Source organism: Balaenoptera musculus, chromosome 20, assembly GCF_009873245.2.
Source record: "Balaenoptera musculus isolate JJ_BM4_2016_0621 chromosome 20, mBalMus1.pri.v3, whole genome shotgun sequence".
Taxonomy (NCBI): Eukaryota; Metazoa; Chordata; class Mammalia; order Artiodactyla; family Balaenopteridae; genus Balaenoptera; species Balaenoptera musculus.
Window position 1 is genome coordinate 53,996,645 of NC_045804.1, and position 14,636 is coordinate 54,011,280.

Consider the following 14,636-nt stretch of genomic DNA (forward strand, 5'->3'; position numbering starts at 1 on the left):
ACTTGCAAGAAAGATTTGCTGCAAAGAATGGCAAATACTATGCAGACCTTGACCTTGTTTTGCACATGAGATACTTTTCTGACAAAGTAGTACATAGTGAATATTTATATGGTGAATTCCATTTTCTCATTGACTTCCATTATTACCTCAAGAAATGTTTTGCCCAGAAAGAAATTGACCTCAACACAGAAAATCACATTTTAAAGAGCATTCGGCTTTTGCTGGTGTGTAGCTTAGTACGTTTAATTCTCTCCTGCCAGAGGAATTAATCAAATGGACAATTTATCCGTACAACCTCTGCACATTCATTAAAAGCACAACCGCATTACAGTACGTCCGACTGATTATGCCTTTTTCTTTGGAATTTCCCACTGCCTGGATGGGACCTGAATGTATAAGTAGGTACGATGGCTCAGCCATTGTCACAGGACTTTGGCACACTGCTAAGTTGAAGGACTAAATGGAGATACTTTTTCAGGCTGAACAAAAGCCATTCTCCTAAGTTGTTTCTTAACCTGTGGATGGTCTCCTCCCCCTTTACCCCCCTTCCCTCATGTTTGCATACAAACACCCCTTTCAGCCCCATACTGAAGTACTGTTTTAATCAACAGCTTATCAATTTTGAGTACCTCTTAATTTCTCAGGCACTACTGCAAGTGGGTGAGATATAATTGATGCAAGAGTCTTTGAGGGTGATTTGCTGGGTAGGACACAACTTGCAAAGTCATGCACTTTCTTTTTAAGTTTTTTTTATTGAAATATAGTTGACCTACAGTGCTATATTAGTTTCGGGTATACAGGATAGTGATTCAATGTTTTTATAGATTGTACTCCATTTAAAGTTATTATAAAATATTGGTTGTATTTCCTGTGCTGTACATTACATCCTTGTATCTTATTTATTTTATGCCTAAGAGTTCATACTTTTTAAATCCCCTTCCCCTATCTTATCCCTCTCTCCAGTCCTCTCCCCAGTGGTAACCACTGGTTTGTTCTCTGTATCTGTGAGTCTGTTTTGTTGTATTCATTCATTTTATTTTCTGGATTCCACATATAAGTGAAAACATACAGTATTTGTCTTTCTCAGTTTGACTTCACTAAGCGTAATACCCTCCAAGACCATCCATATTGTTGCAAATGGCAAAATTTCATTCTTTTAAAAGCTTTTGCACGGTGAAGGAAACCATTAACAAAACAAAAAGACAACCTGCTGAATGGGAGAAGATATTTGCAAATGATATGTCTGAGAAGGGGTTAATATCCAAAATATATAAAAGAGCTCATACAACTCCATCAAAAAAACAATCTGATTTTAAAATGTGCAGGAGACCTGAACAGACATTTTTCCAAAGAAGACATACACATGGCCAACAGGCACATGAAAAGATTCTCAACATCACTAATCATTAGGGAAATGCAAATCAAAACCACAATGAGATATCACTTCACACCTGTTGGAATAACTATCATAAAAAGATAACAAATAATAAATGTTGGTGAGGATGTGGAGAAAAGGGAACCCTAGTTCACTGTTGGTGGGAATGTAAATTGGTGCAGCCACTATGGAAAACAGTATGGAGGTTCCTCAGAGAATTAAAAATAGGACTAGCATATGATCCAGCAATTCTTTTTAAGTTTTTATCTGATATTTTTATTGAAAAACTTAGTAATCTGTAAACAAAGAAAATAAAAGTTACCAGGAATAACCGTTGTTAATATTCAGTCTGTTTCCTTCTCATGTAGATTTTGAAAAAATGAAATTGCAGCCATATGCTGTATATAAAATATCATAGACTTTTTCATGTAACAATATATCATGTGTATACTCTCTAAATGTTCTTCTAAACGCCTCTTATAGCTGGATTATCTTCTATTTACAAGTATCCCATAGTTTATGTAACATAACCACATTATGGGCCATTTAAATTGTATCTAAGCTCTTACTGCTAAAAATAAAGCTGCTGTGAACTCACTTATATATAAATTTTTACCATATTTCTCATTATTTCCCCAGGAGGGATTCCAAGAAGCAGGACAATTAGATGATACATACTTTCAAGTTATTCTTTTTTTTTTTATTTTTTTATTTTTTTATTTTTGGCTGCGTTGGGTCTTCGTTGCTGCATGCGGGCTTTCTCTGTTTGCGGCGAGTGGGGGCTACTCTTTGTTGCGCTGTGCAGGTTTCTTATTGCATGGCTTCTCTTGTTGCGGAGCACGGGCTCTAGGCGTGCGGGCTTAGTAGTTGTGGCACGTGGGCTCGGTAGTTGTGGCTCGCAGGCTCTAGAGCGCAGGCTCAGTAGTTGTGGCACATGGGGTTAGTTGCTCCGTGGCATGTGGGATCTTCCCGGACCAGGGCTCGAACCCTTGTCACCTGCATTGGCAGGCGGATTCTTAACCAGTGCGCCACCAGGGAAGCCCTCAAGTTATTCTTAAAAAAGGTATTGTTCCCACTGTCACTAGCAGTTTATGAGGTGGTCATCTCACAATATCCTTACCAGCATTAAGTATTATTGTTTAAAATGTTATTAACTTTATAAGTCAAAATGATGTCTCATTTGGATCTTGATGTTCTTAATTACTCACAGGCTTGAGCATTTTATGTGTTTATTGGCTGTTAGATTTCCTTCTCCTGTGAATTTGTTATTATCATTGCCCATTTTATTACTTTTACACTTAGCAAGTTCCTGCCCATTTTAAGATCAGTTTAATATTCACCTGTATTTTATTATAGTTTATGTTATTTTACTTTTTCCTTTAACCTTTTTTAATTCTTTGGTAAACTTTTTGACTACTGAGTAAAGCGAATGTTTTCATCAAAACATTTTTGTAAAAAAAAAACAAAAAAAAAAACCCCACATTTTTGGTTACAAGTGATAGAAGCCTAACTTAACTTGAACTAACTCAAACTAACTTAAACAGAAAGAGGACTTGTTAACTCAGACTTCTGGGGAAGGAGTCCAGCTTGCTGCAGTGAAACCAGCTTTCGGGCCTGAACAGGCAGCTATCAGGGCTTTGCTGTCTTCTGAGAGCTGATTTCTTTCTTGCATTATTTTTCTTTGGCTGGAAAGATGGCCCACACCTGATCCAGGAGGAAGAGAGACCCTCTCTTTCCCAGCACCATATGTCAGATTCCTTAAAGGGACCCTGATTGGTCCTGTTTGGATCATGTGCCCGTCTCTGAGCCAGTCACTGCGAACAGTGAGATGGGGTATTTTGCTCAGGCCGAGCCTTGTGCCCACCCCTTGTGGGACAGTTTTTTTTTTTTTAATAAATTAATTTTACTTATTTATTTTTGGCTGCGTTGGGTCTTCGTTGCTGTGTGAGGGCTTTCTCTAGTTGCGGCGAGCGGGGGCTACTCTTCCTTGTGCATGGGCTTCTCATTGCAGTGGCTTCTCTTGTTGCGGAGCACGGGCTCTAGGTACGCGAACTTCAGTAGTTGTGGCTCACAGGCTCAGTAGTTGTGGCTCATGGGCTCTAGAGCGCAGGCTCAGTAGTTGTGGCACACGGGCTTAGTTGCTCCATGGCATGTTGGATCTTCCCAGACCAGGGCTCAAACCTGTGTCCCCTGCATTGGCAGGTGGCTTCTGGGAAGGTGGGAAATACTTTGATTGACAGCCCCATGGGAATACTCCGTGTAGAGGAGAGATGGCTTCCCAAAGTGTGGAGTCCTGGGAAAGGAAAACCCATAGAAACTATGTTAGGGAGTATATAATTAAATTTTTTGTTGTTGTTGTTTCTAAGTAGTCAGTAGGCCCAGCACATGAGTTATGGGTCCTTTCCCTCACTGGTTTGTGATGTTTGCTCAACCATATTCAGTTTTGAGTCTGTCAAACTGCTTCAAAGTATCTATTCTTATTCTGTTTCATCAGTATATTAATCCATCTATATGCAATGCTCTTTAAGGATTGTAGCTTTATTGTGAGTGGTAATATTTTTATAGTGAAGGTCTGTATCATCCATTTTCATTTTCCTTTCCTTTTTTTTTTTTAAGTTCTTCTGTTTCTTCTTTCAAATGAGCTTTCATCATTTTGTCAAGTTCTAAAATATAAATTATTAGGGTTTTGATTGGTGAGCCTTAAAACCTTCAAATTAATTTTGAAAGAATGGCCAGGCCATCTTTATAATATGTGATTTGTTTTTCTTTGTTCATACCTTCAATCGTGTTTCTCAGAAAAGTTTATAAGTATCTTCATATAGGTTTTGAGTGTTTCTTATTGTTATCTCTATGTAGTTTTTAATTTTTTTCTTCCTATCTAAGATTGTTTCTTCATTTTATATATATATTTTTTTGTTTTGTTTTTTGTGGGGGTTTTTTTGGCCGTGCCATACAGCGTGCGGGGTCTTAGTTACCTGACCAGTGATTGAACCTGTGCCTCCTGCAGTGGAAGCACGGAGTCTTAACCACTGGACTGCCAGGGAAGTCCCTATGTATATATATTTTAAAACAACTTTATTGAGCTTTATTTTATGTCAAAAATTTCACCCATTCCAAGTGTACAATTCAATGATTGTTAGTAACTTTATCAAGTAGTGTAACCATCACCATAAATCAATTTTGCAACATTTTTATGCCCCTCAGTAAGATCCTTCATGCCCATTTGTAGTTGATCCTCACTCCCAGCCCCAGCCCTGGTCAACCACTAATCTACTTTCTGTCTCTATAAACTTGCCTATTCTGGACATTTCTTATAAATGGAACAATACAACATGTGGTCTCTTGTGTCTGACTTGTTTCATTTTGCATAATGTTTTGGGGTTCATCCATGATAGAACATGTGTCAGTAGTTTGTTACTTATTATTTCTGAATAATATTCAATTTTACAGATATGACACATTTTGTCTATCTAGTCATCTTAGGTAATTTTCAGTTTGGGGCTATTATAAACAATGCTGCTGTGAACATTTGCTTGCAAGTCTTTGCGTGGATGTACGTTTTCATTTCTCTTGGGTGTATACCTAGGAGAGGAATTGCTGGGTAGTACAGCAGTTTTATGTTTAACTTTTTGATAAACTGCCAAATTATTTTCCAAAGTGGCTGGATCATCTTATATCCCCACCAGCAACGTATGAGGCTTCCCATTTCTCCACATCCTTGACGTTTATTATTATCTGTCTTATTTTTATTTTTTGTAGCCATTCTAGTGGATGTGAAGTAGCATCTCATTTGAGTTTTAATTTGCATTTCTGTAATAATGTTATTGAGCATATTTTCATGTGCTTGTTTGCCATTTATATATCTTCTTTGGCATCATTTCTGTTCATATCTTTTATCTATTTTTTGATTGATCTGTTTGTACTCTTTTTTGAGTTCTAAGACTTCTTTGTATATTCCGGACATATTGCATATATGTTTGCAAATATTTTATCCCAGCCTGTTGTTTATCTTTTCATTTTCTTCATGGTATCTTTTGAAGTGCAAAAGTTTTTAATGTTGATGAGGTCCAGTTTGTCAGATTTTTCTTTTATGGACTGTGCTTTTGGTGTTGTAACTAAGGAACCTTTGCTTAATTTCATTATATCTTTAACTTTCTTTTCATTTACATATAGGAGAAAATTGGTTTTTGTAAATTTGTCTCCTGTTCTTCCCATCTACTGCCCCATGTTAAAAATTCTAAGAATTATGCTCTTGATTCTCCTTTTTCTAAGTCACTTCTAGAATTTCTAGTTATATTTGAACCATACACATAATATGAAGCATAATTAAGCTATTCAAGTTTAGTTACTAAGTGTGTGTTATTTTTGGTAGATCATATGTCAGTCATTGCTCTCAGCTCTTCCTGTCACGGTTTGAGAAAGACATTTAGCAACTAGCGTAGGCAAACGAAGATGAGCACTAGGTGATGAAGGACCTCATAACCACATGGCATAAGGAATAGATCTTAGAATTGGAGCTATTTATGCTGAGGACAAACAATTTTCAAATTTTAAATATTAAAATATTATAAGATGGACAGATTTGTTTTAGGTTGTTGCTAAGGACATTCTTCTGTTAGTGCTGTTTCCTATGTTGAGTTGGGAACCTATCACAATCCCTGGGTCTTTTTCCTGCGACCTGCCATCTAACCACATTGCCCCCATTCCATGTACATGCAAGTGCTTGGAAGACTAATTTGCATTTGTTCTCCTTAAATTTCACTTTGTTGGGTCTACCACATCATTTTCAATTGCCAAAATTATTTAGAATTTTGGTTTACCTTCTATCTAATCAATTATTTCTTAATTCAAGTTATCTATGAATATATTGAACATCAGGAGGCTGTGTCCTGGTGATGCCACTAGAGGCCTCCCTCCAGGTAGATATTGTTGCATCCACGTTCATTCCTCAGTTATTATTGAACCGTGTGGTAGGTGGAATTCTAGGAATGATCCCCAGTGACATTTTCCCTTGTATCATCTCCTCTTCTTTGAGCGTGGGTGAAAACTATAAATAGGATGATATCATTCTCATGATTATATTTTGCTTTACGGCAAAAAGGAAATTATTCAGGTGAACCAATATAGTTATATGAGACCTTAAAAGTAGAGCCTTCTCCTGGCTGAGGGCAGAGGGAAGGTCAGAGAGGCTTGAAGCATGAGAACTTTTCATGCCATTGCTGATTTTGAAGATGGAGGGAGCCCTGTGCAAGGATCGTACAGTGGCCTCTAGGAGCTGAGAGATCCCCCAGCCTCAGCATGCGCCTAGGACCTCAGTACTACAACTGGTAGAACTTAATTTGGCCAAGAATTCAAATGAGCTTGGAAGCAGGTTCTTCCCCAGAGTGTCCAGATAAGGGTCCAGCCAACTGGTACCTTGATTTCGGCCCTGTGAGACCCTCAGTAGAGGAGCCACCTGGACTTCTGACATACAGAAGTGAGATAATAAGTGGGTGTTTTTTTAAGCCCTTATTGTGTGGTAGCAGTAGGAAATGAATACAAGTCAAGTGATTGCACCAACTCTGAGATTAGCCAGACCACACGTCTGGGATAGCCAGTCTGTACATAGCTGAAATCAAGATACAACACCTTTGATATTTTCTTTAATCTGCCAGCTGTTTGTCTAAAAGAAGGAAAGCTACATTTCATATGTTTATTATCTTGAGAAATAATACCTTGAAAGTGGATCAGCTTTCTGCTTTCCAAGGCACTTTCATATCTCTTGTCTCATCTTGTCCTCACAAGAGCGTGGTGGGTCAGATAAGAACAAAGCCTGTAGACATCATTTGCCCGAAGAAAGCAAAACCAGCTTCAGCTCGATATTAGGAAGGCCTTTCAAACAATTAGAACTGACCCACGGTGGAAGGAACTGGCTTCTAAAATAATAAACCATGCCTTACTGGAAGAACAGGCTATGTGATCGTATTTGAAGGATTTAAGGGGAGACAGCCTGGCATGGTTAAAGAGCCAAGCCTCTGAGGTCTCTTCCAGCACTAAAGGTCTGTCTTCCCAATAAGCAATCAGACTAAATTGATCCATGTTCATGTTGTGGTTAGTTGGTTAAGGCAAGAGCTCTTCTTAAAGGATTCCTTGCCATTTTCACAATTGCAGTTGTTTTTGAGGCAGCAGATTTATCTAAATTCCTTTGTACAAAGAAAATACTGTGTGGTGGACCCCAGTGACACATGTTTTTAAGGCACCAAAGTTTAATAACCTGGCCGAGTTTCACAAACACTTTGTAGTAGAGGCAAGATTTGAACTCAGTGTGTCTGACTCCTGAGTCCTTGCCTTAAACCACAATAGCATGATCTGCCCCCCTCACGAGGAAACAGGAGCAGATTGAAGCAGCCAGCTTACATGTTTAAAGAGATGGATCTTACAATCTAACAAGACCACAGACAGAATCTTAGAGGAGCGTGTGTCCCAAAGAACTAGGACATCCTGCTGGCTCAGTGGCTCCCCACACAGAAGAGGGGAATACTCTTTCTTTCTTTTCTTTGTGTTTTCCTCATGGCCCACGCTAAAGCCCCACTGTCCCTGCCTTGGTTATTAGAACTCCTTAGACAGCCAGCCCGCTTCCCCTCCCTGAACATCAGTCAATCCATCTGTAATTTAAGGGGATTAGATTAGTTGATCTCAGAAATTCCTTCCAGCTCTAGAGTTCTATTGTTATGGGCAAATGTATATGTATTTTGACATTTCCCCCCATGTGCTTCTTCTGGAGATAATCAGAAGCTCAGCAGATGCTCAAAAAGAGATTGACACCTAGTTCTAAGGATTTCTTTTGGGAGATTCCTGAGTTTTCTATGAGAATTCTATTTTTGTGAAACCTAGACTCTCAGATTCCTTGAGAGCCCTGCTGCGGCAGAGAGAAGAGGTCTGGATTGCCCTCTGGCTGGCAGAGAAGGCAGCCATGGGACAGAAAGAGGGTGGGAGAGAGAGTGGGGAGGAGAGCTGGCTGAGGGCCAGGATTCCACCCATCCAGGCAGCTGCCTTTCCTCCTGGGGGCGGGTACAGGACTGCAGCAGGCCCTCCAGGTTCTGGAAGGAACCTGAGGCTGGCAGAGGTAGAAGGCCTTGGGGCCAGTCTGGAGCCAGAACTCAGCCCAGGAGAGCAGGTACAGTTAAGGCTGCACATGGAACTCTGAAGATCTAGCTACCAGTGTTGGAGAGAAGCATTGCCAAATGGTAACAGTGACCGAGCAAGGTGAGATGGGACCTAGCTTTTCACCTTAACCCTGACTCACCTCACTTCGTGGCCCACCTAACAGATCAACAACTCTGATGTGAGCTTAGTTCACAGGGAAAAGTGAGGCAGCTGTATGAGCCCAGCTCACCAGGAGTTAAATGCAGCCAGCCCCTCCATTACACAGGAAAACTCCAAGTAGAATAATAATTCTGCATACGCTTCTCTCCACCTGGAGAAACTAACTTCCTGGGTTTCAGCTTCAAAGGCTGAGGTAGCTATGGGAATTTCACACTTAATTAAAGGAGAGTTCAGGAACTCCAAGTCTTTTCAAAACAATTTTGGTTGCAGTGAGGATGCAGTCACCATCTGGCAAGAAAGGTGTTAACTCAGAGTTTCTGGTCAGCTCTAGCATCAGATTCAGAACCAAAGAGAGTTCATTTCAGAGGCCCCCTCAGATGCCCCCTCCCCATCTAGCCTGCAAGTTGAAAGCCTCTGTACTGATTTTCTAAGTATTAAAAAGTTAGGTCAATGGCATGGTTTTAAAAGCTTTATTGAGATAGAATTTACATGTCTTAAAGTTCACCCATTACAAATGTACAAATCAATGATTTTTAGTAAATTCTTAGACTTGTGCAGCCATTACCACAATCTAGTTTTAGAACCTTGCCGTCACCCTGTCTGCAGTCCGACCTCACCCTCACCTCCCTTCCTAGACAGCCACTGATCTGCTGTTGATCTCTGTGTTTTCCAGACATTTCATAAATGAAATAATATGGGATCTTTTGTATCTGACTTCCTTCACTTAGCATAATGTTTTTCAGGTTCATCCATGTTGTAACATGTATCAGTACTTCATTCCATTATATTGTTAAATAGTATTCCATTGCATGGATATATCACATTTTGTTTATCCATTCACAGTTGATGGACATTTGGGTTGTTTCCAGTTTCTTAGTGTTATGGATATTGCTGCTTTGAACGTTCCTGCATAAGTCTTTGTGTGAACATACGTTTATATTATCCTTGGGTAATTCCTAGAAGGGGAATTGATGAATCACATGGTAACCTTTACTTTTTAAGAAACTGTCAAACTGTCTTCCTAAGTAACTGTACCATTTAACATTCCCACCAGCAATGTATGAGGTTCCCAGTTTTCTCACATCCTCACCAGCACTTGTTATTGTCTGTCTTTTTGATTGTAGCCCTCCTAGTGGGTGTGTCATGGTATCTCATTGTGGGTTTAATTTGCATTTCCCTAAGGATCAGTGATTTCGAGCATCTTTTCATGGGCTTATTACCCAAAGGCACATTTCATCATCTTCTTATGAAGATATATATGGAAGAGGTGTATGACACATCTAGTTGGGAGTTACAGTGGAGCGCAGTGGAGTGGGAGCTCAGCTGAGCCACTCTGCTCACTCACCCCATTGTTGAGGGGTCAGGGAATACTTGTGGGTGAAGTCATGGCAAAAATGAGCCCCAGGGGGTTAGTAACCATCAGCCAAGCAAAGATTGAAGAGGAACCTGATCCGGGTAGACTCTAGGAAGGGTCAGGAGCTGGATGGGGAAGGAGAGAGGGACAAGCCCAGTCCTACTGTGTCTGGCATCTTAGTCTGTTCAGTCAGCTGTAACAAAATACCAAGCACTAGGTGGCTTATGAACAACAGAAATTTATTTCTCACAGTGTAACCGGACAAGGCCGGTACGGAACCCAAGTTCAACTGCTCGCCTCTCGACAGGCCAATTCGAGAGACAAGTGTTGATGGAAAAGGAAAAGTTGCTTTATTCAGCAGCCCAGCAACGTGGGAAGATGGTAGACTAGTGTCCTAAGACCATCTCCAAGTTGCCGGTTAGGAGACAGAGGTTTTAAAGGCAGCGTGAGGGTGAGGGAGGGGGCTGCAGGGAGCCTGGTTAGCTTGTCCTATTCGCGGATTGGTTGGCATCAATGTGAAGTTTCGAGTATCACCAGTCATCTGGTTTCAACCGGTCTGGGCTCTAAGTGCTGGCGGTTGGCAATTTTCACCTGGTGGGGTCTGCTTCCGGTAAGAACAGCTTGGGGGAGTGTGTCGGGCCTGTATCCGTAGCTTTCAGGGGCCTGGGGTGTTCGAGACCCTGCTGTGGGGCTCGTCTAGAGTCTAACTGTACCAGTTTCCTGGGTCCAACAGCTATTCTTTGTGTCTCCATCTTTGCATTTCCTGATCATTAACTCTTGAGCCAGCCTTTGGAGACTCAGGGGAGGCCTGGGAGACTAAAGCAAAAGGTGTTATCTTAAGGACAGGGACACAGGGGCTTGTATGCAGTTTCAATCCCACCCTTTGATACCCCTCAACCTTGAGGGGAAAGGTGTTGGACGAGAAAGGAATAACGTTTTGGGTACAGAGGTTAATCATTAACTCGGCAGAGGAACTCAGTTTTCCGGCGACTTGGCCTCAACAGTTCTGGACGCTGGGAAGTCCAAGATCAAGGTGCCAGCATAGTCGTGCTCTTGTGAGGGCCCTTCTTCTGGCTCACAGCTGGTGCCTTCTCGCGGTGTTTTCACATGGTGGAAGGGGCAGGGACCGCTTTGGAGCCTCTTTAATAAGGCACTAAGCCAGTCATGAGGGCTCCGCCTTCATGACCTCATCACCTCCCAGAGGCCCCACCTCCTAACACCGCAGTCTTCGGGGGTTAGGATTTCCACATATGAATTTAGTGGGGACACAAACGTTCAGACCATAGCACTGGGCAAGTGAAAATAGCTCTTCATGAATGGACTTAAACATACTGGGGCTGGGGGGTAGGGACCCATGAGAAATGAGCTAGAGAAGTAAGCGGGGGCAAGGTCAGGAAGGGCCGGGCCGAGAGCCCCTGGTGCCCTTCAGGGAGGGAGCATCATGATCAGATGATCCTTTAGAAAGTTCCACCCGCAGCGCAGAGGGGAACAGAGCGGGGGGCTCTGGGCTTTCCTTCACAGAAGCTGTGCCAAGTCTCTCACGGCCTTGAACCTCAGCTCTCTCTCACTAGAACCCAGCAGGGCCAGAGCTATTTGTGGGGCCACCTGTGGCACCGAGAGTGACCTCCACCCTCCTGTGTTCGGCAGGTGCTACATCACCCTCACCCAGTCTCTGCACCTGACCATGAGCGGGGCTCCAGCAGGACCTGCAGGCACAGGCAAGACAGAGACCACCAAGGACCTGGGCCGCGCACTGGGCATCATGGTCTACGTGTTTAACTGCTCCGAGCAGATGGGCTACAAGGTACAGGCCCGGCCGCGGGGGGCTCGGAGCTGGGCAGCAGCTCATCCTCGCTGCCCTGGTCTCGCTCAGAGGCCCAGACAGGGAGGCCCCTGCTCCCTCACGGGAGGCCTGAGGACCCCTGCCCTCAGGAGCTTGTGGACCTCCCTGTAACTTTAATGCCGTGGAATCCACTTCCACTGATGAGCTTTGCAACCACAGAGAGGTGACTTCACCTCTGGGGTCTTCCTTTCGTCATCTGTAAAATGAAGAAGCTGAACATATATCCAAAGGCCTAAATTCATTATTTGACCCAGAACCACAGAAGGGCTCATAAGTGGCTGATATAAAAATCTTCACATAAAAGTCATAGATGTGCTCTTGTGTAAAAGTGTGGCATTCCCCAGAATTTCTACAAGGGCAAAATATTCTCGGTTTGGCTCTCCGAAGACATACTAGAGTAACCTCTACTCTTAGCAAGAGGTACACAAAGACAAGTGCAAGGGGTAATGTTCTTCGTCCAGGCACTCATCATTTTTACATTTTTTAATGTATTCCAGGCTCTGTGTCATAGAGAAAGGCAAAAAGAAAAAGAGGCCCATAGGTCACTTCTCAGCCATCAACGTTCTGCTCACAACTAGACCTTATTCAGATTCTTTTTTTAAAAAAAAGCATAATAACAGATTGTCTCACTGTCTCGTTTCTATTTTGTTTTATTGTATGTATTTTTGTAAACTGCCTTAAGTTCCCTTTTGAAAACAGGATAGCAGGTAAATAAATTTAGAGTGGAAAAAGAAAACATTTGCATTAAATAGATCAATATTTATATATATAAATGATGTGATATATTGCCTGTAAAATAAATTAAATTTAAAATAAATTTAGAGACTGGCAAGATAGTACTTTCAGTTACCACATATAGAACTCTGTAAATGAGATTGATCTGCTATAACTTTAATAATTTCTCTTGTATATAAAATTTTTGCTGTGCAGAGTTACAGAATCCTGTAGCATCATGTTTTCTCATATAAAGCAAACAAAAATGAGGATTCAGACCCAAAATAGCTTGTCTTCCCATAGTCCACACACTAAATTTTAATATGGTTGCCTTTATTGATGAACACATAAGATACTGTTTCTCTTTAAGCAGGCTGGAAGAAGAAACTGTTTTTTTTCCCCTCTAAAGGAACAACGCAAACTTTAAGGATTACTTTAAGTTCTAGATTCTCCTAGAGTTGATCAATGGCAGCCCTGCTGAGATAAATATACTCTCCGCACCCAACGTTCTGGGAGGACACACTCATTTAGATGTGGAAGACCTGGGGTACTGATTGAAGAAAATCAACCAGATTTCTTCTAAGTCCTGCCCAACATGGGAAACAGGACGAGATGAGTGGCCCGTGGCCAGGAGGTCACTAAGGTCATTTTAACCCAGTCCTTTCAAAAACTTATACTGAACCCTGACCCCACCAATTCCTCTAAGAGTGCGCGAGTGAGAGGAGGGGGTCGCCCTTAATTTGTTTTGAACTGGTGCAAAGCTTCAGTCATGTGTGTCTAGTACAGACACAGATCAGAGCAAGAACAGTACGTATAGCCGTAGTGAGATGCAGCAAAGGTAAGGTGATTCCTCCCTAGACACCAAACATGCTTTGTAACCAAACAGCTCCAATAAGTAAGCAGTTTGCAAACCTCCTCTTCCCTTTGTTGTCCAGCTATTCAGAATTATTTTTATCTCAGAGTACACACCAGCAATCAACTTAATTTATTGAGCATCACCATTGCTCAGCATCTGTTGGGAATCATGGGGTGGATATCAGAGATAGACAGGTAGGTAGATAGATAGATGATAAAGAAAGAGAAAGAAAGAAAAAGAAAGGAAGAAAAAGAAGGAAGGAAAAAAGGAAAGAAAGAAGAAGGAAAACATAGGTCAACAGATAGAGATGAGAGAGAGAGAGATAATAGATGAAAGATAGATAGATATAAATAGATACAAAGATAGATGATAGATAGATAGATAGACATATGAGAGATAGATGGGTAGGAAGGAAGGAAAGGAGGAAGGAAGAAAGAAAGAAAAGATACGTAGGTAGATAGATGACAGAGAGATGAGAGAGAGAGATAATAGATGAATGGCAGATAGATAAATAGATAGATAGGGTGAGCATAACCCAGTCCATTAGGAGAGACAGGAACGGTATATGAAATAATTGGGGGAGATAGCAGACAGCATTACCCTGAGTGCTAATGCGTGTTCTACGAACTCTAATCCCTGGAATGCTCCAGAGCTGTGGGAGAGCCACCAAGTGCGCTGGTCAGAAAAGACATCGTGGAGGAGGTCAGAGCTGAGGTTGTTTAAGGTTGTTAAGGTTTGGATGAGCACCAAACAGGGCGTGTGACATTTTAACGCAGCCCCACCCACTAAAACATCAGCTTCAGAAACAGGACTGAGTTCTATGTGCAGGTGCTGTCCTTCCCCTGCTCCCTGTGCTGACTTCACCCTGAGCTCTCTTCACAGGGTTTGGCTGGGGCGAGGGGAGGAAAGGAGTGAAGGTCAGAAAGAGCCTTCACCAGCATCACTCACAGCAGCGCATTCTGTTTCAGTGTCTCCAGAGAACAAGCTAGAAACAAACATGGAACCACGGTGGAGTCCATTCGAGTGGATCGGGGAACAGGGGAGGATGGGAAGGATGGGGTTGAGCAAGGAAGGGAGGAGCACAAGACCACTGGGAAGCTCTGACCGTGAGGTGTCAGGCCACAGAAACGCTGCAGGCTGCAGGACTGAAGCAGGAGTGTGATGAAGACAAACGGTCTTTAAGGAAGAC

At 42.0% G+C, this 14,636-nt stretch overlaps 1 protein-coding gene across 1 annotated transcript in view; it reads left to right on the top strand.

Moving 5' to 3' along the window:
• DNAH9 (dynein axonemal heavy chain 9) overlaps positions 1 to 14,636 on the top strand; it is a 303,415-nt gene that overhangs the window by 99,067 nt on the left and 189,712 nt on the right. The window contains exon 27 of the mRNA XM_036836769.1: positions 11,682 to 11,838. Within this exon, the coding sequence (XP_036692664.1) occupies positions 11,682 to 11,838 (157 nt within the window). The remainder of the gene's footprint in view (positions 1 to 11,681; positions 11,839 to 14,636) is intronic.